Raw genomic sequence first — 24221 nt, 5'->3', positions numbered from 1 at the left:
CACAACTTACCCTGCACCGGGGGCAAGTTGTGCCACGAGACCACTTTTTTTCTGAAAGCTATACTTCTGAATCAGTTTATTTCAGATCCAAAGTTATTGTTCCCAGAGATGCACCACATCCTGAATAGATGTACACTACATGCTTAAATTGGAGGCATTACTGTCATGGCTTCACTATAAAGTCACTTGGAGTAAAAACTGGCACAAATCACCCCACTCTCCCCTATTGTGTTTAGGGACGGGTATCGTTAAGGTTTTAACGGTATTACTACTTCTATCGATACCACTTATCGATTCGGTACTTTAACGTACTCTTATCGGCACTTTTTGTTGGGTTTTTAATTTAAAAAAAAAACTGAAACAAATTGAGAACAGAAATAACAACACTTTTTTTAAAAAATGTAAAATAATTATCTATAGCTTAGCAAACACCAATGTTTGAGCAAATATCTGTTACACAAACAAAACCAATGATTGTAAAACAAATAAATAAACACAATTTTCTTGTAAATGAACATACAGTGATTTAACTACATATTAATTTTTAGGTAAGCTCTGCTCTATAATTTCTTAGCATAGTTTATTATTATTTATCTATTTGTAAAAGCAGTACTATAAAGGCATTTTAATGTTTCATATTTATTTAGGCTACAGCATAAAAAATATTCTAAATATTTAGCCTATATGTAGGCTATACGTATCTGAATTTGTTTATTAAATTATTAACATTATAATACTGATTTAGAGAGACCTTATGTGATGTTTATGTCGTTATTTTAACATAGCATGCATAACTTTACCTGAGGAGACGGAGGATGAAGTAGAAGCTAGGCAGTCGAAAACTTTGCATTTCTGCACATAATGCACTTTGGCTAGATGTTTTGATGAATTGCTTGTGTTTTCCGCCTTTACAAGCGAAAATCTTGTTGCACTTGATGCAACGAGCATTGTCCGTGTTCACACGAGTGAAGTGTAACCATACTTTAGATCAGGGGTCACCACACTCGGTCCTGGAGGGCCGGTGTCCCTACAGAGTAGCTCCAACCCTAATTAAACACACCTGAACCAGCTAATCAAGGTCTTAATAGGTATACTTGAAACTTCCAGGCTGTTGTGTTGAGGCAAGTTGGAGCTAAACTCTGCAGGGCACCGGCCCTCCAGGATCAAGTTTGGTGACCCTTGCTTTAGATCGTTCGGCGCTCTCCGCCATTGTCAGTCCATAAGCGCGAGCTCACTCGTGTTGTGCGCGCGAGCTCTGTGTACTGCGGATCAGACTAGCCTACATTTCGTGTGTGAGATAGCAAATAACGGCAGTGCAGGCGAATAACGAATATTATCGCAAATTACAAAAGGCTGGTGAGGTAAAATATGCTATGTGTTTATTTAGCAATAATAAATAGTCAGAGCTTATCGATACTTCGGTCTTTTATAATTTGGCACCGGGACCGATAAAGTACCGGGTTTCAGTACCCATCCCTAATTGTGTTTCATTTTTGAAGCATCAGTGAGCATTTGAAACTTCTGTAATATTCTTCTGTAATATGCATATGCATATGTTACTTGAATGAAGGGCATCTGAAAGGCATTACTAAATGAAAAAAATATACACATTCCCATTAGGTTCAAAAGTTTTCACCTTTGGCTCTTAATGCATGTTTTTTTTCCTTCTGAAGCATCAGTGAGTATTTGAACCTTCTGTAATAGTTGCATATGAGTCCCTCAGTTGTCCTCAGTGTGAAAAGATGGATCTCAAAATCATACAGTCATTGTTGGAAAGGGTTCAAATACCGGTACACAAAAATGCTGAATCCAAAGAATTTGTGGGACCTGAAGGATTTTTATGAAGAACAGCAGGCATTTTAACTGTTCTGGACAAACTAGGGACTCATGAACAACTATCACTATTAAAAAAAAACCAGCTGTGGATCATTCAGGTAACAACACAGCATTAAGAATCAAGGGGATGAAAACTTTTGAATTATAAATTCAACTATTATTTTCTCTCATGGGCTATATGTAAACATCTTTCATGTGAAATATCTTATTCAAGTCAGTACTAAATAAACAATAACACACATTTTGTATGATCCATCTTATTTTTGGTAAAACAATTAACATTTTGCATATTCCTAAAGGGGGCTGTAAACTTTTGACCTCAACTGTAATGTTTTTTTTTTTTTTTTGTCGTATTTTCCATTACAAGTGTTTAAAAATGGTTAAAATCAAGATACATTTGTTTAAGAAACAAAATGACTTTTAAGAAGTTTTCAGGGAGATGAAAAGTATTAAAAGTGTGACAGAAATGTATTGTGACAGGAAAATGCAATAAAGAGATAGTTCACCTAAAAATTTAAATTCTGTCATTAATTACTCGCCCTCATGTCATTTCAAACCTGTAACACAAATGAAGATATTTTTAATGAAATCCAACAGCTTTTTGACCCTGCATAGACAGCAACTGAAATATTGAATAAATTGTTATTTCTTTGTGAACAAATAGTATTCTAGTAGCTTCATATAATTACGTTTGAACTACGTTTGACTATTTTAACAATGTCCTTACTATGTTTTTGAGATGCCTGGGAACAATTTAGTTGCATTGCTGTCTATGCAGGGTCAGAAAGCTCTCAGATTTCATCAAAAATATCTTTGTGTTCTAAAGATGAATGATGAGTAATTAATGGTAGAATTTTTATTTTTCGGTGAACTATCACTTTAAAATTTTTCAGTGACGTTTGGGTGCCACCTGATGTTTTTTTTTTTTTTTGGTATGACATAAAATGTCACAGGATCTTCACTTTTGTGATATCAACTACAAAATTATTTAAACACTTGACTTTGAATTTATAACAATTTTATACTTAAAAATATTTCATAAAATATTTATCTTATATAAAATAAAAACTTTCTTCATCTTAACCCCTTAATTGTCACTCCACTTTTTGAACCGAGATGTGAAAATGAAGAATTCAAACTTACATTTTTATAATTCATGAATGAAAACATTTTGTAATATGATTTTGATGACCATTTTTCATATTAATGCAATGTCTGATTTTAAAATGGCTTTCAAAAAATGATATCAAATGATATATCATTTCTTATGATTTTTTTTAAGTGTAATAGGGAAAAAGGCAACAAGAAAGTCTGTTTGAGACAAAGGTCAGAACTCCTGTTATGAAGTAGATTTGTAGTAGATGCACTCTTGTCATAAATTAATCTATTATTTTTCCTACATAATTTGTAAAAAAAAAAAAAAAAAAGGTAAAATATCTATTTAGGAGCCTTAGACTTTTGCAACAATATATAGTTATTCATGATTAGATTAGGATTTTATTGCAAAATGGATTGGGTAACAGTTAAGGGGTTAAGGTTTTTTTTTTTTTTTTTTTTTACATTTTTTTCATGTTTTAACTCGCAAGCGCACTTCATTTTGATACTTTTTTTCAGAAAAAAGTCATTTAGCCTCTCAAGTAAATGTATCAAGCTTTGAGCATCTAGCATCAAAATAACTAAAACAATAAATAAAAATGTGTGAATGTTCAATACTCACGTATAACAGGTTTGTGTGCCACATCATCCAGTGTATGTGCTACTTCTGAGCATTCAAAGCTACAGGTGAAGTTGTAAACCACATCTTTGTCCACAGGAGTGTCCAGTTTTTGCGAGTCTCCCAGCACACATCCATTAAACTCCACCCGAACAAAACTGAGACAAGAATCAGTCCTACTGCCCCTCTAAAATAATCACAAATGAGTGTAAGAATGTATTTAAACAATAGATTTCATCTTTGTAGTGGCAAAATGCCACACTACTACAGCTATTCTTACTACTGTAATATCATACTAAATTAATATTCACATTGAAAGTGCAAAAAGCTTTTTTATTGTTATTAATAGAATACCTACTTTGTTTTGTATATTTCTACACTTAATTATTTTGAAGTCAGAGGTGGCTAATGGCAATTTCGTTTTATTATTAATATTATATTTTATTGTCACAGTTTTACTGCCACAGTACGTTAGAGGGGACCGGGGCTAGTTGTCACATGGTTTACTCCAGTGAATATTATTTTTTGAAGCCACTTTATTATCAAATTCAAGACCGTTTTGAACTGTTTTAAAACATATAGCTAGCAAAAGCAAGAATTTAAAACTCTACAGCCGTTCCTCGTGTGACAACTAGCCCCGGTTATGCTTACCATTATTCGATAGAATAATGTTAATCGCTTTTATCTGAATGATTGTAACATTTCTAACAATTTTAACAACTTCTTACCAAATGATTTCCCGACAGAACAGTGATCTGTACTGGGACAGCTCTCCCAAACTCTCTGTGGTTCTCCATGCTGAAAAACTAAATGAGTTTCTCCTCAACGCTAAACAACTTTGTTGCTCAGCTCTCACTTGTTTCCATAGAAACGACGCGTCCTGTAAATCTCGCGATACGTGAGTTGACGTTGTGACAAGCCGAGCTGTGGTGTGGACATGGATTGCACGGAAGTTTGATGCTAAATTTTCCGTTTGTCAGACTTTATTTTGACAGTCTGAGTTACATTCGTTTCATTTAAATCGCTCAATGAGCTGGAGACACATAAAGGATGGATAAAAGAAAGTGAAAGCGGTGTTTTAGACGCTAACGTGCGCTTCTAAGCGGGTAACTTGAATCATGATAAGAGTCTTGAATGTTCATAAATGTATAAACTTTGTAGTAACTTACTTTTTAGTGGTATAAACTTTTTTCTAACTGTACTTAGTATCATGTGCTTCAACACTAACGTTATTTGAAAAAAATATCGTTACAAATAAGCTAAAAGGTGGTTAATAAGCTGAAAATACAGATATAGCATCTATTTTTTGCATATACATTTTAACCTGAAATCTTGTTTATTGTCTATTTTCCTCAGATATTGAGCATGTCTCTTCTTCATGCTGTTGATGAAGCTGTCAAGATGTGCAAAGCTGAAGAATCAAGGCTTACTGCAAACATCAGACAGTGCAAGGAGATTTTACGCTCAATGTAAGATGATCTAAATGGTTCTTTAGCTTTCTTGTGTTCATTTAGAAAATGATTAATGGCATATTTTTGCAGGAGAACACGCGTGACAGAAACCAGTGAGCTGAAAGCTGCAGCAGCCATCAATACTGAAGATGGTTAGAGGAAAATTGTTCTTTTGTATCTTTATTTGTCCTGTAATTCACTGTCATATACAGTTGAGGTCAAAAGTTTACATACACCATGCAGATTCTGCAAAATCATGTTAATTATTTTACCAAAACAAGAGGGATTGTGCAAAATGCATGTTATTTTTTATTTAGTACTGACCTGTGTAAGATATTTTACATATTTAGATATTTACATATAGTCCACAAGAGAAAATAGTAGTTGAATTTATAAAACAACCCTGTTCGAAAGTTTACATATGCTTAAATCTTACTGTGTTGCTACCTGAATGTTTTTTGTTGTTGTTCCTAGTTTGTCCAGAACAGTTCAACTGCCTGCTGTTCTTCAGAAAAATCCTTGAAATCCCACAAATTCTTTGGTTTTCCAGCATTTTTGTGTATTTGAACCCTTTCCAACAATGACTGTATGATTTTGAGATCCATCTTTTCACACTGAGGACAACTGAGGGACTCATATGCAACTATTACAGAAAGTCCAAAAGCTCACTGATGCTTCAGAAGGAAAAACAATGCATTAAGATCCGGGGGTGAAAACTTTTTGAATTTAAAGATCAGGATGCATTTAACTTAAGTTTGTCCTCTAGGAAACATGTAAGCATCTTCTGTAGCTTCTGAAGGGCGGTACTAAATAAAATAATTCTGTTCAAATGTTTTCATTGTCCCTGCATTGTGTTTCCTTCCGAAGCATCAGTGAGTGTTTGAAACTTCTGTAATAGTTGCATATGAGTCCTTCAGTTGTCCTCCGTGTGAAAAGATAGATCTCAAAATCATACAGTAATTGTTGGAAAGGGTTCAAATACACAAAAATGGTGAAAAACCAAAGAATTTATGAGACCTGAAGGACTTTTTCTGAACAACAGCAGGCAGTTCAACTGTTCAGGACAAATAAAGGACTCATGCACAACTATCAGTACACAGACAAAAAAAAAAAAAACAGCTGTGGATCATTCAGATAGCAACACAGTATTAAGAATCAAGTATATGTAAACTTTTGAACGGGGGGAAAATTTTACAAATTCAACTATTATTATTATATTTGGTCAAAAAATAACATTTTGCAAATTCTGCAAGGTGTATTTACCCATTTGATTATACCTGTATACTGTAACACAATATATCTTTCTTTTTGCTTTCTAAAACAGATATTCCACCTGAAGAAAAACAAGAAATTGAATTGTTGGAGCAGGCTTTAAAAAAAGCACTGAAAATCCGCAGCACATCTGAGGTTCATAAAAACTCTGATAGTAAACACCCTAATGAGAACAAAAATAAAACACCCATTAATTCTACTGTTAAAGAGGAAGATAAAAGAAAACTGGTGAAATCTGTCCCTCCCTCTGAGACGTGCAAAAAACCCAATCATCACAAACGGGCCGGAGGAAATACGGCTCATGGGGCTCCCTGGACGCGGCCGGTTCTGGTCCGGAAAGGACCGACTGCTCATCCGGTGTTCAAAGGAAGGCCGTCAGTCCCAAAGAGCGCTCCAGTAAAGATCTCTTCCACAGGATCCCAGCAGAAGATGTGCGTCAAAGCCACAAAAACCAACGAGTCATCTGAAGATAATTCCCCATCAGTCTCCTGCCGAGAAGTGTCTGCATCTGGTAAAGATGGGAAAGTCGCAACAGGAAGTACGCAGTCTCAGGAACAATGGTTTGTATATGATAAGATGTTCATCTTTGTTGTGTGCAAATATTAGATACATTTTTTATAATCTATTATTCAGACATTTGGGGTCAGTAAGATTTTTTTAAGAAGTTATCAATACTTGTCTTCAGCAAGAATGCTTTAAATTGATAAAAAGTGACAGTGAAGACATTCAGATTTAAATTTGAACTTTCTATTCATCAAAGAAACCTGAATGAAAATGGATCACGGTTTCCACGAAAATATTAAGCAAACCAGCATATTACAGTGATTTCTAAAAGATCATGTTACACTGAAGACTGGAGTAACAATGCTAAAAATTTTACTTTACATCACAGGAATGAATTACATTTTAAAGGACTTTCAAGTGGACAATTTTAAATTATAATAGTATTTTACAATATTACTGTTTTCACTTATTATTGATTAAATGAATGCAGCCTTTGTGAACATTAGTTTTTTTTTTCTATCCACCCCAAAATGTTGTTGTATATATTATTTTCCATTAAATGTAGCTTTTTTTGCTTTATGTTTTTGTTGTCGTAGGATACCATCTCCTTTGCTGCCAGCTTGGCGGGCACAGAGAACAAAACAGAACCGGTCAGTCTGAGTCTCAAATTGTCATTAAAAATGAAAGGAATGTTTTAGGTGCACTAAAAGCTAAACACTTGAGGCATAATAATTAATTAGAAAATAATTTGTACTTTAAAATCATGCCACAATAAGGCAGTACAGGCAACAAAGAAATCAAAGTCACAATACATACATTTGAACATGAAACTAGTTTAATAAAAATAATTTGCTCAACTTATACATCATATTTTTAGTCTTGTTAAGAAGATGTCAAGCATGTAAATAATACACAGTCTGCACAAGAATGAGCAAACTGTTTAACTGAGAAAAATCTGAACATATAGATGATTTAACTGTCTAAAACATTATTTCTAGGGTCAAATTATGATTTAAAAAGCAAAATAAGTAAAATACACACATTTTTAAGGAAGACTTGTATGTAGGTGCTTCTTGATTTTTGCTTTTAAAATATGTTAGTAGAGTTTTACTTGCATTATACACAGAATATTTCTTGGAATTATAATATATGAATTAGAGATGTGACCGCATTATCAATATCATTGTATCGCAATACCAAAACTGTTTAGATATCATTGTGGTCACATGACGATATGAAACGATAGATCTTCTGGGCAAAAGTGTATTTTGTAAAATAATTTTAAACATCTTACTCTAACATAAAAGATCTTTAAAGTTGTGTTTTGGGCCATTATGCTCTGACACAGTATCTGTCAAACAAACTATTAACTGAAGCACAAATGGCTTAACAATAATCCCTTCATCAAGTCTGTTTTTGCTGTGCGATTCAAAGCAAAGCGCGCACCTCATTCAGGCGATCAGCTCGTGATCCGGTGTTTTCCACGCCTCAGAACGGCTCAGTTCACTGTGAATGAATGCAGTGGACTCGTTTATTGCATGTGCTGACTTTTGTCACTGACTTTTTCTTTTTTTTCTTAAGATCATGGGTTGGAGCTCTTAATTGAACTCTCAATGTGGATTAGAGTAATTTAACTTTAAAATGTACAAAATATTTTTCCCCCATGTCTTAGTTTTGTTTTTTTTAAATATCGCAATAAATATTGTATCGTGCACTTCATATTAAGATATTGTATTGTGAGATTTTGATATTTTTAAATATCTAATATGAATATATGCAGAATATTAAATTGCAATTATTATTGTGAGAAAACAATGCAATTTTCTTTCAGATTGTGGAAGAAAGTATTAACCCATCAATCAAAGGCAGTACCAGAGAGAACTCAATTTACAGAGAGACTGCGAGCAACTGTATCCTTTTCGGATCAATCCTGTCACTTCTGTCATGTTGCGTTTCATCAGTATCACCTAACACATGATCAATGTTTCCATTTAATTGTCATTTGTCCTGTGGTTTTAACCCTGATCTAGGTCTAAACTGCACACTAAATCCGCTTGCTATTTATTTTGTTCAACAGGCCTCATCATTGTAGAAATGCAGAAAAAAACATAAAAATCATTCATACTGTCTTGAAAGTAATTTCATCCTAAATTACAGTACTACCATGTTTTAGTTTCCCTTTTTTGTTTTGGTTCATTTTATATAATTTTAGTTTTTTTATGAAGTGTTTGTTCAGACTAGTGAAAAGAAAAAACCCAAAGACACTGTTAAGTGTTTCTTTTATCTATTTGTATCAATAGATTTCAATTACAATGCATATTTTTAAAGGCTGTTTTCTCAAAATGAGTTTTTCTCCTATACTGAGCCATAAATCTGCACTTCATCTTCACACCAAACTTAACATTTTTATTCCTGTCTATATCCTGAAGGTTTTTACAGAGGGATTCGTTCATATATAATTAGCTTGATTTTAAACAACATTTTATTCCTCCAAAATGCAAAAAAAAAAAAAAAAAAATCTGAATTATGAAGTGACAAAATGAGATACTCAAAATCATCTCTGTAACATTTGACTCTAATATGTCAAAAAAAATTCAACAAGAATAGAACTTTATCCAGTTTTTAGATTTTTGTACTAGAAATGTATGCAAATGAGAGCATATTTCATTAAATAATGGCTCATTTGCATATTGAAACGTAACATTTTAGAAAACTTGTAATACAAAAAATGTTTGCAATTATCAATGTAATCAATCAACTGGGTAAGCAAGGTGATAACCATTAGTTAATTTTTTTTACCCTATTCACCTGCAGTGTCTCACCTTAAAATGACAATTTGCTGAAAATGTACTCCAAGATGTAGATAAGTTTGATTCTGTTCATCAGAACAGATTTGAAGATTTTATCATTACATCACCTCTGCAGTGAATGAGTGCCATCAGAATGAGAATCCAAATAGCTGATAAAAACATCACATAATCCACAAGCAGGCCAGTACATCAATGTAAAGAGAGAAGCTGCATGTTTATAACAATCAAATCCATTATTAATTAAGATTTTTTTAAACTTAAGCATTATTATGATCACTTTCAGAACAAAAATTTACTGATAATGTACTCACTCCCTTGTCATCCAAGATGTTCACATCTTTATTTCTTCAGTCGTAAGGAAATTATGTTTTTTGAGGAAAACATTTCAGGATTTCTTTCCATATAATGGACTTCTATGGTGCCCCCGAGTTTGAACTTCCAAAATGCAGCTTCAAAGGGCTCTAAATGATCACAGCCATGGAAAGAAGCGTCTTATCTAGCAAAACGATTGGTTATTTTCTAAAAAGAAATATAATGTATATACTTTTTAACCTCAAATGCTTGTCTCATCTAGCTATGTGTGTACTCTGTGTAGAGATTAAAAAGTATATAAATTGTAAATGTTTTTAGAAAATAACCGATCGTTTTGCTAGATAAGACCCTTCTTCCACAGCTGGGATCATTTAGAGCCCTTTGAAGCTGCATTTAAACTGCATTTTGGAAGTTCAGACTCGGGGGCACCATAGAAGTCCATTATATGAAGAGAAATCCTGAAATGTTTTCCTCAAAAAACAATTTCCTTACGACTGAAGAAAGAAAGACATGAATATCTTGGATGACAAGGGGGTGAGTACATTATCTGTCAATTTTGTACTGAAAGCGAACTGCTCCTTTAATGATGAATGTAATTCATGTTAATTGATGGATTGGAGTGGTGTGGATTGCTTGTGATTATTGTGATGTTTTCATTCTCTCATTCTGATGGCACCCATTCACTGCAGAATATCCATTGGTGTGCAAGTGATCTCCAGATCTGTTCTATTGAAGAAACAAACTCCTCTACATCTCGGATGGCCTGAAAGTAAGTATGTTTTCATTTCCAGGTGAACTGTTTCTTTAACCCTTGTGCGTTCAAAAAAAAAAGTTACACAGGTGCAAAATGGACAAAAATGTCCACGTCCAAAAACTGTCATAAAAATATGATTTATTAATAGTTTTTCCACTTTCACTGATGGCGATTTTTTTAACCAGCATCTGTTCTATTCATAGATACCAAACATTCATTAATTTTCATTTAACTCTTTAAATGCTGGTTTGTTTACATAATGCCACAGTGTTTTTTTATGAAAAAATTAAAAATAGTAGTTAATTTCCATATACTAAATGATAAGCAGAATTTTTTTTCTTTGCTTATTAGCTTCTTGGGTGAACAACAACATTGATTTTGAGGCATTTATATTTTTTATGTAGTGTCAGATTTTTTAAAAAAACTAACACTTCGATAAGTAGCCATAATGGACAAAAAAAGGCCATGTCAAAAAACTGTCATAGAAATGTTATATATTAATATTTTTTTCCACTTTCACTGACTGTTGTTTTTTTATCAGCATCTCTTCTATTCATAATTACCAAACATTCATTCATTTTCAGAATTGTAATGCTTTAAAAGCTGGTTTCTTTACATAATGCTGACTGTCAGTAGGCAACACCAGCTCCAGAGCTTCCTCTGCTGAGTAACGTCTCTTCATCTTCCAAGCAATGAAATGACCAAGCCCTCAAGCACCAAATATGTATGGGTTTTACTTTGCAACACCTGTCTGGGCTGTGGGCTGGACCAGACTAAACAATCAGCATTTTCTTGTGGTGAAAACAAAAACTATGTGTTTAGGGGCTTCTGAACTTCTTATGCTTATGCATAAGCAAAAAACACAAAAAAGTGAGTGTTTCTTTTATATGCCATATTTGAAAAAATGGCACAATCTAGTAAAAAATGGTAAAAAATTAAAATTTGAAGCCTTGCTGATAGAATGAATGCCTATTAGCAAATATTGCATCATTTTATAGTAAAATGGCCCTGGGTTAAAAAAAATAGCAGTTTTAATGGGTTTCAATGTGGACATTTATGTCCTTAAGGTCTTGAATTTTTTGTACAGAGGGTAAAATAGATTTTTTGAAGGAAATGAGGGTGAAATATTAAAATTTCAATAAAAATACACACCTGAGCCAAGGTTTATGCAGTTGGCATTAACACAGACACACTTAAAACAAAAAACAAAACTGAAATGGACAAAAATGTCCATAAGGTCGCACAAGGGTTAAATATAATGCCTGACCAACATCTTTTAGTATTTTGTTGTTCTTGACCCACTCCTGTATCAGTTCCAGTCCGAATGGCCGTCTGTATCTCCTGCTGATATCACAACAGAACTGGACATACTTACACAACGTTGTCTTGACCTGGCACCCTGCTTCCACAAGGCCCACATGGACTTAGATTCAGGTACTCGCCTTGGGCAGAATGATAGGGGGCTGTGGGAGGACAGAAGTGTGTGGGTGGAAGTAGGGGGCTGAGAAATGAGCAGCTGGACAAAAAGGAACCGTCCAAGGATAACACTGTCATCTGGCCTTTATTCATCATGATGTTTCACATCCGGGAAGCTCATTTAGAGTAGATTGAGATCAAGAGATTGTGTGTCTGTGTGTCACAGGGACCTTGCACGAGAGAGAGTATGAGTCCTTGCGGATGCTGGAGGGTTTGGAGAAGATGACGCAAGAGCTTGTTGTGTGTGCTGATCTTTGGAAGAAAGGTACTTGAGAATCTCTCTATTTGCGCAAACAGTTTGACGTCATTTTCCGGTCAGAGTTTGTTGCTTGACATGTTATTTACAACTCCAAGAGATCTTTTGAATTCTTTTGAAAAAAGATTTTCTTTTTCCCAAAAATACTAGTTAACGTTATCGCATTAGACTTAAACTTCTTGACTTAGTTCATACAGTGTATACATATTTTTTTGGAGTTTTCAAATTTTGCACCGTTTTTCACACTAGTGTGCTTTAATGTTTAATCAGGAAGTTTGCTTTTAAATGTTTTATTTAGCACAAAATTGCAAAAAGTCACACTTGTGGTGTTTCCGGTCAAAAATGACCCGACTCCAAACATTTGCTTATAGATCTCTCATTACGCTATATTATCATCAAATATTGGATTCATTCTTTTTGTCAACTTGTTTTCTTTCATTTAGGACTGGATTTGTGTTTCTATTTGCATCTGATTAATCATAGGCCTGATTTATCTGAAGGTAGGCACCTAATTTTTTAAGTGAATAAAAAAATTTATAATTTTTTTACAATGTGAGATTAAAAAAAAAAAAAAAATGAAAATTAACCTGATGCAAATAGGAAGACAAAACCAATCCTGAATAAAAGAAAACAAGTTGACAAAAATATTGTCAAGAGAAGAGAGTAGGAACTCCGTTTTTGAGTGAAAAAATATTTTTTAATGAATAATTTTCACAATATTAAACAAAAAATGATCAAATTTTGTGCTGTTTATTACACTAGTGTGCTTTAATGTTTAATGGGGAAGTTTGCTTTTAAATGTTTTTATTTTGCAAAAAAAAATTGCAAAAAGGCACATTTGTTTTGTTTCCGGTCAAAAATGACCGGACTCCAAACAATTGTTTATACGTCTCTAATTATGCTATATTATTACCAAATATTGGTTTCATTCTTTTGAACAACTTGTTTTCTTTCATTTAGGACTGGTTTTGTGTTTCTATTTGCATCTGATTAATCATAGGCCCCATGTTTGGTCATTTTTGACCGGGAACACCACAAGTGTGACAGGAATCTGAACACAACCGGAGGGAACCTTTTATGCTTAAAACCAACATACAAAACCAGTTCTAGAAAAAAACACAACTAGCCCAGGTCTAGTTTATGCTGTATGTTCACATCCTTTTATAGTGATCACAAACTCTGGTTCAGTCTACCGCAGTAACACACATCACACCCTTCATCTTCAGGCTATTTTGGGTCTAATGTGGTGTTGGTAGCCTGTAATCTCTTCACCCTCCATTAAACATGTCCAGTTGTGTCTTCTCTGAGCCCAGATTCACACATTCATTCACTATCTCTACAAGTGGACACACCGTCCAATTATCCACGAAGATAAAATTCCCATCACTTTCTCTGAGCTGTTAGCGGTTATATTTTTTTCTAATGTAGTTTGAAGTGTTCCCTTAGGATCTGAAGGGTAAAATCCTTACATATGGTTCATCATTTTGAAACTTCATCCTCCACAATCCCATAGAAATCCCCTGAAACACAGGGATCAATATATGAGAGTTTCCATATCATCAATATTTTAAACAGTTAAGTACATTTTTTCAGGATTCTTGGATGAATATAAAGATCCAAAGATCAACACTGATCTGAAATCAAATTTTGTAATATTATACACATAGCATTTAAAAGTTTGGAGTCAGTATAATTTATTTAAAAAAAAATGGGGGGGGAGCATTTTAGAAATGAATGCTTTTATTTAGCAAGGATGCTTTAAATTTATAATGTTACAAAAAGTTTCTATTTCAGATGAATGCTGTTCTTCTTAACTTTCTATTTATCAAACAAACCTGAAAAAAAAAATCTGTTCAGCTGTTTTCAACATAATAATAATAATAGTAATAATAGGAAATGTTGAGTAGCAAATCAGAACATTAGAATGATTTTTGAAGGATCATGTGACTGGATTAATGATGATAAAAATTCAGCTTTAAAATCACATGAATAAACTACTTTTTAAAATATATTCATATGGAAAGCAGTTATTTTAAATATTAAAAATAGTTCAAAATTGTACTGCTTTTGCTGTACTTTGGCTCACATAAATGCAGGCTTTGTGAGACTGCTTTAAAAACATTATAAATCTTACTGTTCAAAAACTTTTGACTTGTAGGTTTTTTTTCATACAGCTTTATCATACAGGTTGATAAAATGGAAGTAGTTCTAATGCAAAACTACCCTGTGTTTCTCAGACTGGGAGAGGTGGGATATGAGGATCTCTGGAGCTTTGTGTCCCGTCCGGAGAAGAGGTGAATGGGGTGACCCGGCCCGTTCCTGCCTGCCGCCCATCCTGTCGTACAGCAGTGAGGCTGAACTGAGAGAGCTGGAAAGCCGAAGGCTCAGGGTAGAACAACTTCAGCAGGCCGTTCGTCTTCAACAGGTTTAAAAGACCTTTTTTCATGTCTTATATTCAAGAATTCGTTTTATTTCTGCATGTTTCATTTTCATCAGCTCCTACTGAGTCGACTAGCTAGACAGCATCATAGACACGCCATTGGCACAAAGACTGTTCAGACAGTTTTTTTGATTTTCCAGCATTTTTCTGTATTTGAACCCTTTCCAAGAATGGCTGTATGATCTGAGTTGGGATGTCCTGATCAGGTTTTTTTGCCCTCGAGTCCGAGTCCGAGTCATTTGATTTCGAGTATCTGCCGATACCGAGTCCCAATCCGATACTTCTATAATACATAAAAAATAAGGAACATCCTGGATCTGTTTCTTTGCTCTTCTTTATTCTTTTTTTTAATTTAATTCACCTTATTTTAACATTCAACAACTCTGTTAACAAACAGAGCACTTCTGTGAGGTAGCTTGAACAATCAAGTAATAAATTACATAAATTCTTTACTTCTGGACATTAGAGCAACAGTAAATATAAAAACAAATAGCACCTCAACTTAAAATTTAGATGTGTTATGTCTTATGTCTTATGTGTTAAAAATTTATGAGAATATATATACATATATATCCGAGTCCTGATCGGGAGGTAAAGTCCGATTCCGATCGAGTCTGAAACCACGTGATCGGGCCCGATTTCTGATCACGTGATCGGATCGGGACATCCTTAATTTCGAGATCCATCTTCTCACAACTGAGAGACTCAAGTGCAACTATAACAGAAGGCTCAAACGCTCACTGATGCTCCAGAAGGAAAAACAATGCATTAAGAGCCAGGGGGTGAAAACTTTTGAATTTGGAGTACAGGGTAAATTAAAATTATTTTGTCTTCTAGCATACATCTTCTGTAGCTTCTGAAGGGCAGTACTAAATGGAAAAAAATGTGATATTTAGGCAAAATAAGAAAAATGTACACATCTCCATTCTGTACAAAAGTTTACACCCCCCGGCTCTGCATGTTTTTTTTTTTTTTTTTTTTTTTTTCTTCTGGAGCATCAGTGAGTGTTTGAACCTTCTGTAATAGTTGCATATGAGTCCCTCAGTTGTCCTCAGTGTGAAAAGATGCATCTCAATATCATACAGTCATTGTTGGAAGGGGTTCAAATACACAAAAATGCTGAAAAACCAAAGAATTTATGGGACCTGAAGGATTCTTCTGAAGAACAGCAGGCAGTTTAACTGTTCAGGACAAGCAAGGGACTCATGAACAACTATTACTAAACAGAACAGCTGTGGATCATTCAGGTAACAACACAGTATTAAGAATCAAGTGTAAACTTTTGAACGGGGTCGTTTATATAAATTAACTATTAAACTATTATTTTCTCTTGTGGGCTATATGTAAACATATTTCATGTGAAATATCTTATTCAGGTCAGTAGTACTAAATAAAAAAATAACACGCATTTTATACGATCCCTCTAATTTTGGTCAAATAATTCACATTTTGCAGATTCTGCAAGATGTATGTATGTATGTAAACTCTTAACTTCAACTGTTTCTGTCCAACAATGCATTGCATGGATCCTGAACTTGCTGATAGAATTAAAGTTGTAATGAATGAAATAGCAATAAATCCATTTATGTTGCTATAGTTTTTGAAGCAGTATTTGCAACATTGATGATAATAATAAATGTCTATTGAGCAGCAAATCAGCATATTAAAATGATTTCTGAAGGATCATGTGACGCTGTAGACTGGAGTAATGATGCTGAAAATTCAGCTTTGCATTACAGGAATAAATTACATTTTAAAATATATTCAAATAGAAAGTAGTTATTTTAAATAGTGAAAATGTTTCCGAATTTTAATAAATAAATGCAGGCTTGGTGAGCAGAAGAGACTTCTTTAAAAAGCATTAAAATCTTAATGCTTAAAACTTTTGACAGGTAGTTTATTTTTAATTTTCTATATTTCAGTTAATGTTCATTAATGGATTAGAGTAATCTTGCATATGCTGTATATTATCTAGGTAGACAGCAGAACGGTAATTAAATATTGCTGTGTTTTCTCTTTTTAGGCGATGTCCGATAACCTTGCGTCTTCCTGGAGCTCTCGTCCAACCCGATCCGGCCAACCCAGTGCCGTGGTCCTCCGTGGCTTGTACTCGCTCCTGGCAGAGGGAGGAGTTCAGTTCCCATCGCTGGTTTTGGACTCAGAGTCAGATTGAGCAAAAACAAGACTGTATTTCAGGTTTAGTTGACTGAATTCCACGAATCACAGCAGGGAAGTTTTCTGCGAACCGACACAGAATCGTTCTCCAAACTCATAATATGCAAGAAACAGTTTGAGTTTCTGCATGTTCGGTGTGTGGATTTGGCTCAGATGTTTAACAAAGTGCCTTTTGATCGCTCACGTGACTAGAGACAAGCTGAGAGAGCGCAGCTGTTATTAAGAAACATGAATAAAGCTTCCAGCTGACGTCTCCCATTCGTATATTATTTGGCTCTCTAATGAGTTCTTCCTGCTTAATGCGCCAAACCACTGGCATCTTTTGAAAATGAATAGCTTGTGTCCTGGTCAAGCCTGTGGTGTTGTGTTTGTGCCAGCAGAGGGTGATATGTTCTTAACCCTCTGGTTGTGTTCGGATCACACTGTCAGAAATGAGCAGACTCCAAACTATTGCTTATAAATCTCTCATTATGATAGATTATCACCAAATATTGGATTCAATTTGTTTTTGTCAATTTGTTTTCTTTCATTTAGAACTGGTTTTGTGTTTCTGTTTGCATCTGATTAATCATAGGCCTCATTTATCTGAGAGTAGGTACCTTGTATTTTAAGTGAAAAATTATTTTTTATGAATCATTTTTACAATATGAGATAAAAAAAAAACAGTTACAATTTGCACTGCTTTTCACTCTAGTGTGCTTTAATGTTTAATCAGGATGTTTGCTTTTAAATGCTTTTATTTTGTACAAAATTGAAAAAAAGTCACATTCGTGGCGTTCCCGGTCAAAAATGACCCGACTACAAACAATTGCTAATAAATCGCTCATTATTCTTTATTTTCAACAAATATTGGATTCAATCGTTTTGTCAACTTGTTTCTTTCATTTAGGACTGGTTTTGTGTTTCTGTTTGCATCTGATTAATCATAGGCCTCATTTATCTGAGAGTAGGTACCTTGTATTTTAAGTGAAAAATTATTTTTTATGAATCATTTTTACAATATGAGATAAAAAAAAAACAGTTACAATTTGCACTGCTTTTCACTCTAGTGTGCTTTAATGTTTAATCAGGATGTTTGCTTTTAAATGCTTTTATTTTGTACAAAATTGAAAAAAAGTCACATTCGTGGCGTTCCCGGTCAAAAATGACCCGACTACAAACAATTGCTAATAAATCGCTCATTATTCTTTATTTTCAACAAATATTGGATTCAATCGTTTTGTCAACTTGTTTCTTTCATTTAGGACTGGTTTTGTGTTTCTGTTTGCATCAGATTAATCATAGGCCTCATTTATCTGAGAGTAGGTACCTTGTTTTTTAAGTGAAAAATCATTTTTTTATGAATCATTTTCACAATATGAGATAAAAAAAATAGTTACAATTTGCACTGCTTTTCACTCTAGTGTGCTTTAATGTTTAATGCTTTCATTTAGGACTGGTTTTGTGTTTCTTTTTGCATCTGATTAATCATAGGCCTCATTTATATGAAAGTAAGCAACTCATTTTTTGAGTGGAAAAAGCTTTTTTATGAATAAATTTCACAATATGAGACGATAAATTATAAAAGTGTGCACTGTTTATCACACTAGTGTCCTTTAGTGTTTAATCAGGATGTTTGCTTTTAAATGCTTTTATTTTATACAAAATTGCAAAAAGTCACACTCGTGGTTTTCCCGGTCAAAAATTACCCGACTCCAAAAAATTGCTTATAAATCTCTCATTATGCTATATTATCACCAAATATTGCATTCAGTCTTTTTGTCAACTTGTTTTCTTTCATTTAGAACTGCTTTTGTGTTTCTGTTTGCATCTGATTATTCATAGACCTCAATTATACGAAAGTAAGCACATCATTTTTTGAGTGAAAAAAGCTTTTTTATGAATAATTTTCACAATATAAGATAAAAAAATGATACAAATTTTGCACTCACTCTAGTGTGCTTTAATGTTTAATCAGGAAGTTTGTTTTTAAATGCTTTTATTTTGCACATTATTCATAAAAAATGATTTTTTCACTCAAAAAATAAGGTACCTACTCTCAGATAAATGAGGCCTATGATTAATCAGATGCAAATAGAAACACAAAACCAGTCGTAAATGAAAGAAAACCAGTTGACAAAAAGATTGAATCCAATATTTGTTGATAATCTAGCATAATGAGAGATTTATAAGCAATTGTTTGGAGTCTGGTCATTTTTGACTGGGATTACAACAAGTGTGACTAGGTAAATTAAAAAAGGACAAAAAAATCACAAAAATTCAAAACCAAATTCTAAGTCAGGAAGTTTGAGTTCAATGCGATAGCGTTAACTAGTATTTTGGGGAAAAAGAAAATCTTTTCCGGGTTAATTTGACCTGAACACAACCAGAGGGTTTTAATGCTGTCCTGAATGTCTTTCAGAGCCGCTACTGACAGCATCTGCAGCTTGACGTCTGTTGAGACAGAAAGTCATTTAGACTTGTCTCTCGGTTTATAAAAACAAACTAAACGCACTAATGCAGTGCGTTTAATGAATATCTAAACACTCTTGAGCCTCGTGGTACATACAAGCATGTGTGTTATTCCAGCTAAAGTGTCTAAATCATTCTTTTAGTGGAGAAATAAGTGTTTCTGACGTAATTCCTGTGTTTGGATTTGCGTCTATGCAAACACAGACCTTGTTCACCGGACAAGATTTTATGTGGATTGTCGCAGTTGGTCCAAGTGCAGACTTTAGTCAGCGTAGCACCATATTTCATTTTGACAGGCATGTAAATTAGGCCATGAGGGATACAAGTACAGTGTGTTCAGTGGATTTGTACTGTTGTTTAACAACATAGCGATTGTTTAGTTGATAAAGTCTTTCCTTAAGAAAACTTTCAGTAGGCAAATAGTCCATAAAACAGTTTTGAAAGTTGTGGGTTGTTAATAATATATGATTGTAGAACTTGTGGCATTGCAAAATCTGCATGTTCATTATTTTACCAAAATTAGAGGGATCATACAAAATGCATGATATTTTTATTTAGTACTTACCGGAATATAAAACGAGAAATTAATAGTTGAATTTATAAAAATTACTCTATTCAAAAGATTCTCAATACTGTGTTCTTACCTGAATGAACCACAGCTGTGGTTTTGTTTATTGATAGTTGTTCATGAGTCCCTTGTTTGTCCTGAACAGTTAAACTGCCTGCTGTTCTTCAGAAAAATCCTTCAGGTCCCACAAATTCTTTGGTTTTCCATCATTTTTGTGTATTTGTACTCTTTCCAACAATGACTGTGTGATTTTGAGCTCCATCTTCTCACACTGTGGACAACTGAGGGACTCATATACACTTTTTACAGAAGGTTCAAATGCTCACTGATGCTCAAGAAGGAAAAACGATGCATTAAGAGACAGGGGTGAAAACTTTTCAAACAGAACGTGGATGTGTACATTTTTCTTATTTTGCCTAAATATCTTTTTTTTTTCATTTAGTACAGCCCTTCAGAGGCTACAGCAGATGCTTACATGTTTCCTAGAAGACAAAATAAGTTAAATTTACCCTGATCTTTAAATTCCAAAAGTTTTCATCCCCCCAATGTTGCCAATGTTTCTGTCATCGTACTTCAAGATTTCACATTTAAAGGATAACTATTGCCAAAATGCAACCTGGGCTGTTTTTTTTTTAACTGTAAACGAGACAAACTTATATCTTAAAGTATAATTACGACAAACGAGCCGTTTTTGAGATTGACCGTGATTTCGTTTTGTGGTCAATGGCCGGTGAATGGGAGTACTAGGGGCATACATTTGAGCGCATCAAAATCGATACTTTTACAACACTAAGAAGGCTCGACACACCATGAAACTTTGCTCGAAGTATCGCCTGGGTCTCTACACATGAACTCGAGCATTGAGAACATTGTTTGTGTACACAGAGTTTACTAAAAAGAAAGGTTTTGAAGCACTTTCACTGTTTGAGTTTCCGCTCGCGGCCGTCTTGCCAGTCAAGAAGTGTCGATCTCCGATTGCGAGGATGGATAGCTCCTAAAGCATATTTCCATATAAATGCACGGCTAATTCATTGTTTTGTCGCAAGTGAAAAACAATATTAACCTTCTAGTTGTAAAAAGAGCCTCATATAAGCCTAATATTTCGTCCTATGGAGTTCATTCATTCGCATTCGGAGATCGACACTTCTTGACTGTCAAGACGGCCGCGAGCGGAAACTCAAACAGTGAAAGTGAGTTGTTCAAAAACTTTCTTTTTAGTAAACTCTGTGTACACAAACAATGTTCTCAATGCTCGAGTTCACGTGTAGAGAACCAGGCGATACTTCGAGCAAAGTTTCATGGTGTGTCGAGCCTTCTTAGTGTTGTAAAAATATCGAGTTTGATGCGCTCACATTTATGCCCCTAGCATTCCCATTCACCGGCCATTGAAAACAAAACGAAATCACGGTCAATCTCAAAAACGGCTCGTTTGTCGTAATTATGCTTTAAGATATAGCTTTGTCTCGTTTACAGTAAAAAAAAACAGCCCAGGTTGCATTTTGGCAATAGTTATCCTTTAATTCAATGTGTTAAAAATGGAAGCTTGTTACCACTTCCAGAACAAAAATGTGCAGATAATTTTCTCGCACCCTTGTCATCCAAGATGTTTATGTATAAGAAATTATGTTTTTTGAGGAAAACAATTCAAGATTTTTCTCCATATAGTAAACTTCTATGGTGCCCCTGAGTTTGAACTACCAAAATGCAGTTTAAATGCAGCTTCAAAGGGCTCTAAACAATCCCAGCCAAGGAAGGAGGGTCTTATCTAGCAAAACGATCGGTTATTTTCTACAAATTTGACAATTTAGATGCTTTTTAACCTTAAATGCTCATCTTGTCTAGCTCTGCGTGAACTCTGTGTATTCCAGTTCAAGACAGTTAGGGTGTGTTGAAAAACTCCCATCTCATTTTCTCCTCCAACTTCAAAATCCTACCTCGCTGCAGAAGTACTAACCCTGTGTTTACAAAGTGAACATGCAAAGAAGATCAAATGCCCTTTACAAAAAAAAAGGTAAACCAGCGATGTAGGACGATTTTGAAGTTAGAGGAGAAAATGACATGGGAGTTTTTAGACATACCCTAACTGTCTTGAACTGGAATACACAGAGTTCCTGCAGAGCTAGACAAGATGAGCATTTGAGGTCAAAAAGTATATAAATGGCCGATCGTTTCGCTAGATAAGACCCTTAATTCTCATGTAGAGCCCTTTGAAGCTGCATTGAAACTGCAGTTTGGACCTTCAGTCTATCATATGGAGAAAAATCCTGGAATGTTTTCCTCAAAAATTCATTTCTTTTTGACTGAAAACAGAAAGACATGAACATCTTGGATGACATGGGGGTGAGTAAATTATCCGGAAATATTTATTCTGGGACTGAACTAGTTCTCAAAACATCAACAAACTGACCTCAAACTTTGACATTTTCCAGAGAACATCATCTTGTTTTTGTTGTGTTTTTGTTCAAATTCATTTAGCTCAGCCTGAGCTTCAAGGGCAACAGAGACGCTCCTGCTGATACAATATATTCAACCAGATCTCATGAGAATATTTTAAGGTATTGGGAGAATAAGGGAGAATTTTTTTTATAAGTAATTGTTATTAAGTATCAGATTTCACGTGTTTATTTTATTGCATTTTATTTGAGTATTGTTTTTAACAAACAGATTACATGTGTTTTTTATTTATTATTCGTTATTTATTTATTTATTTTTGGATTGTTTATAAGAATCACATTCCAGTTTCTATTTATTTATTTATTTATTTATTTATTTATTATATTTTAGTACTGTTAGGAAGAATTTGTTATTTTCGTATTGTTTGTAAGAATCAGATTCCATGTGTTTATTATCATTTGTTATTTTTGTTATTTATTTTATTATTTTAGTATTGTTTTTGAGATCAGATTCCACGTGTTTTTCATTTGTTTTATTTATTATTTATTATTTATTTTATTATTTCAGTATTGTTTTTAAAGAACAGATTGCATGTGTTTATTATTTTTATTTTATTATATATATTTTTTATTTTCGTATTGTTTGTAAGAATCAGATTCCATGTGTTTTTCATTTGTTATTTTTCTTATTTATGTTATTATTGTAGTATTGTTTTTAAGAGCAGATTCCACGTGTTTTTCATTTGTTATATTTATTATTTATTTTATTATTTCAGTATTGTTTTTAAGAACAGATTGCATGTGTTTATTATTTTTATTTTATTATATTTTGTATTTTCATATTGTTTAGAAGAATCAGATTTCATGTTTTTCATTTATTTTTATTATTTATTTTATTATTTTAGTATTGTTTTCAAGATCAGATTCCATGTTTATTATTTTTATTTTATTATTTCTTTTATTATTTTTATATTGTTTGTAAGAATCATATTCCATGTGTTTTTCATTTGTTATTTGTGATTTTTTTTTAATTTATTTTAGTATTGTTTTTAAGAACAGATTCCATGTGTTTATTATTTTTATTTTATTATATTTTTTATTTTCGTATTGTTTTTAAGATCAGATTCCATGTGTTTATTATTTTTATTTAATTTTTTCGTATTGTTTGTTAGAATCGGATGTGTTTATTTTACTTTATTATTTTATATTATTTTGTGTTTTTAAGAATCAGATTCCGTGTGTTTTTATTTGTTATTTTTATTATTTATTTTAGTATTGTTTTTCAGAATCAGATTAAGTTTTTTTTTTCTTTTGTTTTTTGTATTGTTTTTCAGAATCCGATTCCATTTTTTTAATTATATTTTATATTTTTTATGATACAATATATTCAACCAGATCAATTTTAAGGTATTGCACATTTTGTATGAATTTATATGATTTGACTCTTAACATACAAAAATGTCAATTTGTGTAGGTTAAATGTCACCATGAAGGTCCACTCCTAAATTTAAACGTTTGTGTGCACGAGCAGATCATATAAAAACATACAAATGAGGCTGTATGAATTTATCAACTCAAAATACTTACATATTGTCATGAGATTATGTTTTCTAGAGTTACTGGAAAACTTAATCACTTCTGCTGCGTTCTCTCCAAATCAATTTCATCTGACTTGAAATGTTGTTCCATTGCACTTTTTTCCCTCATGTGGGAAATTCATACTTTCCAAGTTGAATGTAATGATGGAATCCGATCTTCAGGACTGACTGACCGTCATTTTGCAAATAATGAAAGCGCATCTGTTGCCTC

At 33.5% G+C, this 24221-nt stretch overlaps 2 protein-coding genes across 2 annotated transcripts in view; one reads left to right on the top strand and one right to left on the bottom strand.

Moving 5' to 3' along the window:
* Positions 1-4347, bottom strand: part of cfap70 (cilia and flagella associated protein 70) — a 32999-nt gene extending 28652 nt beyond the window's left edge. Inside the window, exons 1-2 of the mRNA XM_073836228.1 lie at positions 4279-4347; positions 3554-3737 (exon numbers count right to left, since the gene is read on the bottom strand). Coding sequence (XP_073692329.1) covers positions 3554-3737; positions 4279-4347 — 253 coding nt within the window. The remainder of the gene's footprint in view (positions 1-3553; positions 3738-4278) is intronic.
* Positions 4348-4488: 141 nt separating this feature from the next.
* tedc2 (tubulin epsilon and delta complex 2) lies at positions 4489-18172 on the top strand. The gene is made up of 10 exons (XM_073836309.1): positions 4489-4656; positions 4907-5019; positions 5092-5153; positions 6326-6833; positions 7374-7427; positions 8609-8687; positions 11967-12087; positions 12296-12394; positions 14623-14810; positions 16849-18172. Exons 2-10 carry the CDS (start codon positions 4916-4918, stop codon positions 16996-16998), a joined length of 1365 nt encoding a protein of 454 aa, XP_073692410.1. The 5' UTR covers positions 4489-4656; positions 4907-4915; the 3' UTR covers positions 16999-18172.
* The last annotated feature ends 6049 nt before the right edge of the window (positions 18173-24221 follow it).

This window comes from Garra rufa, chromosome 1 (genome assembly GCF_049309525.1).
Source record: "Garra rufa chromosome 1, GarRuf1.0, whole genome shotgun sequence".
Classification (NCBI taxonomy): domain Eukaryota; kingdom Metazoa; phylum Chordata; class Actinopteri; order Cypriniformes; family Cyprinidae; genus Garra; species Garra rufa.
Note: the sequence above shows the minus strand (reverse complement) of the source record. Positions and strands in the feature narration are given on the sequence as shown.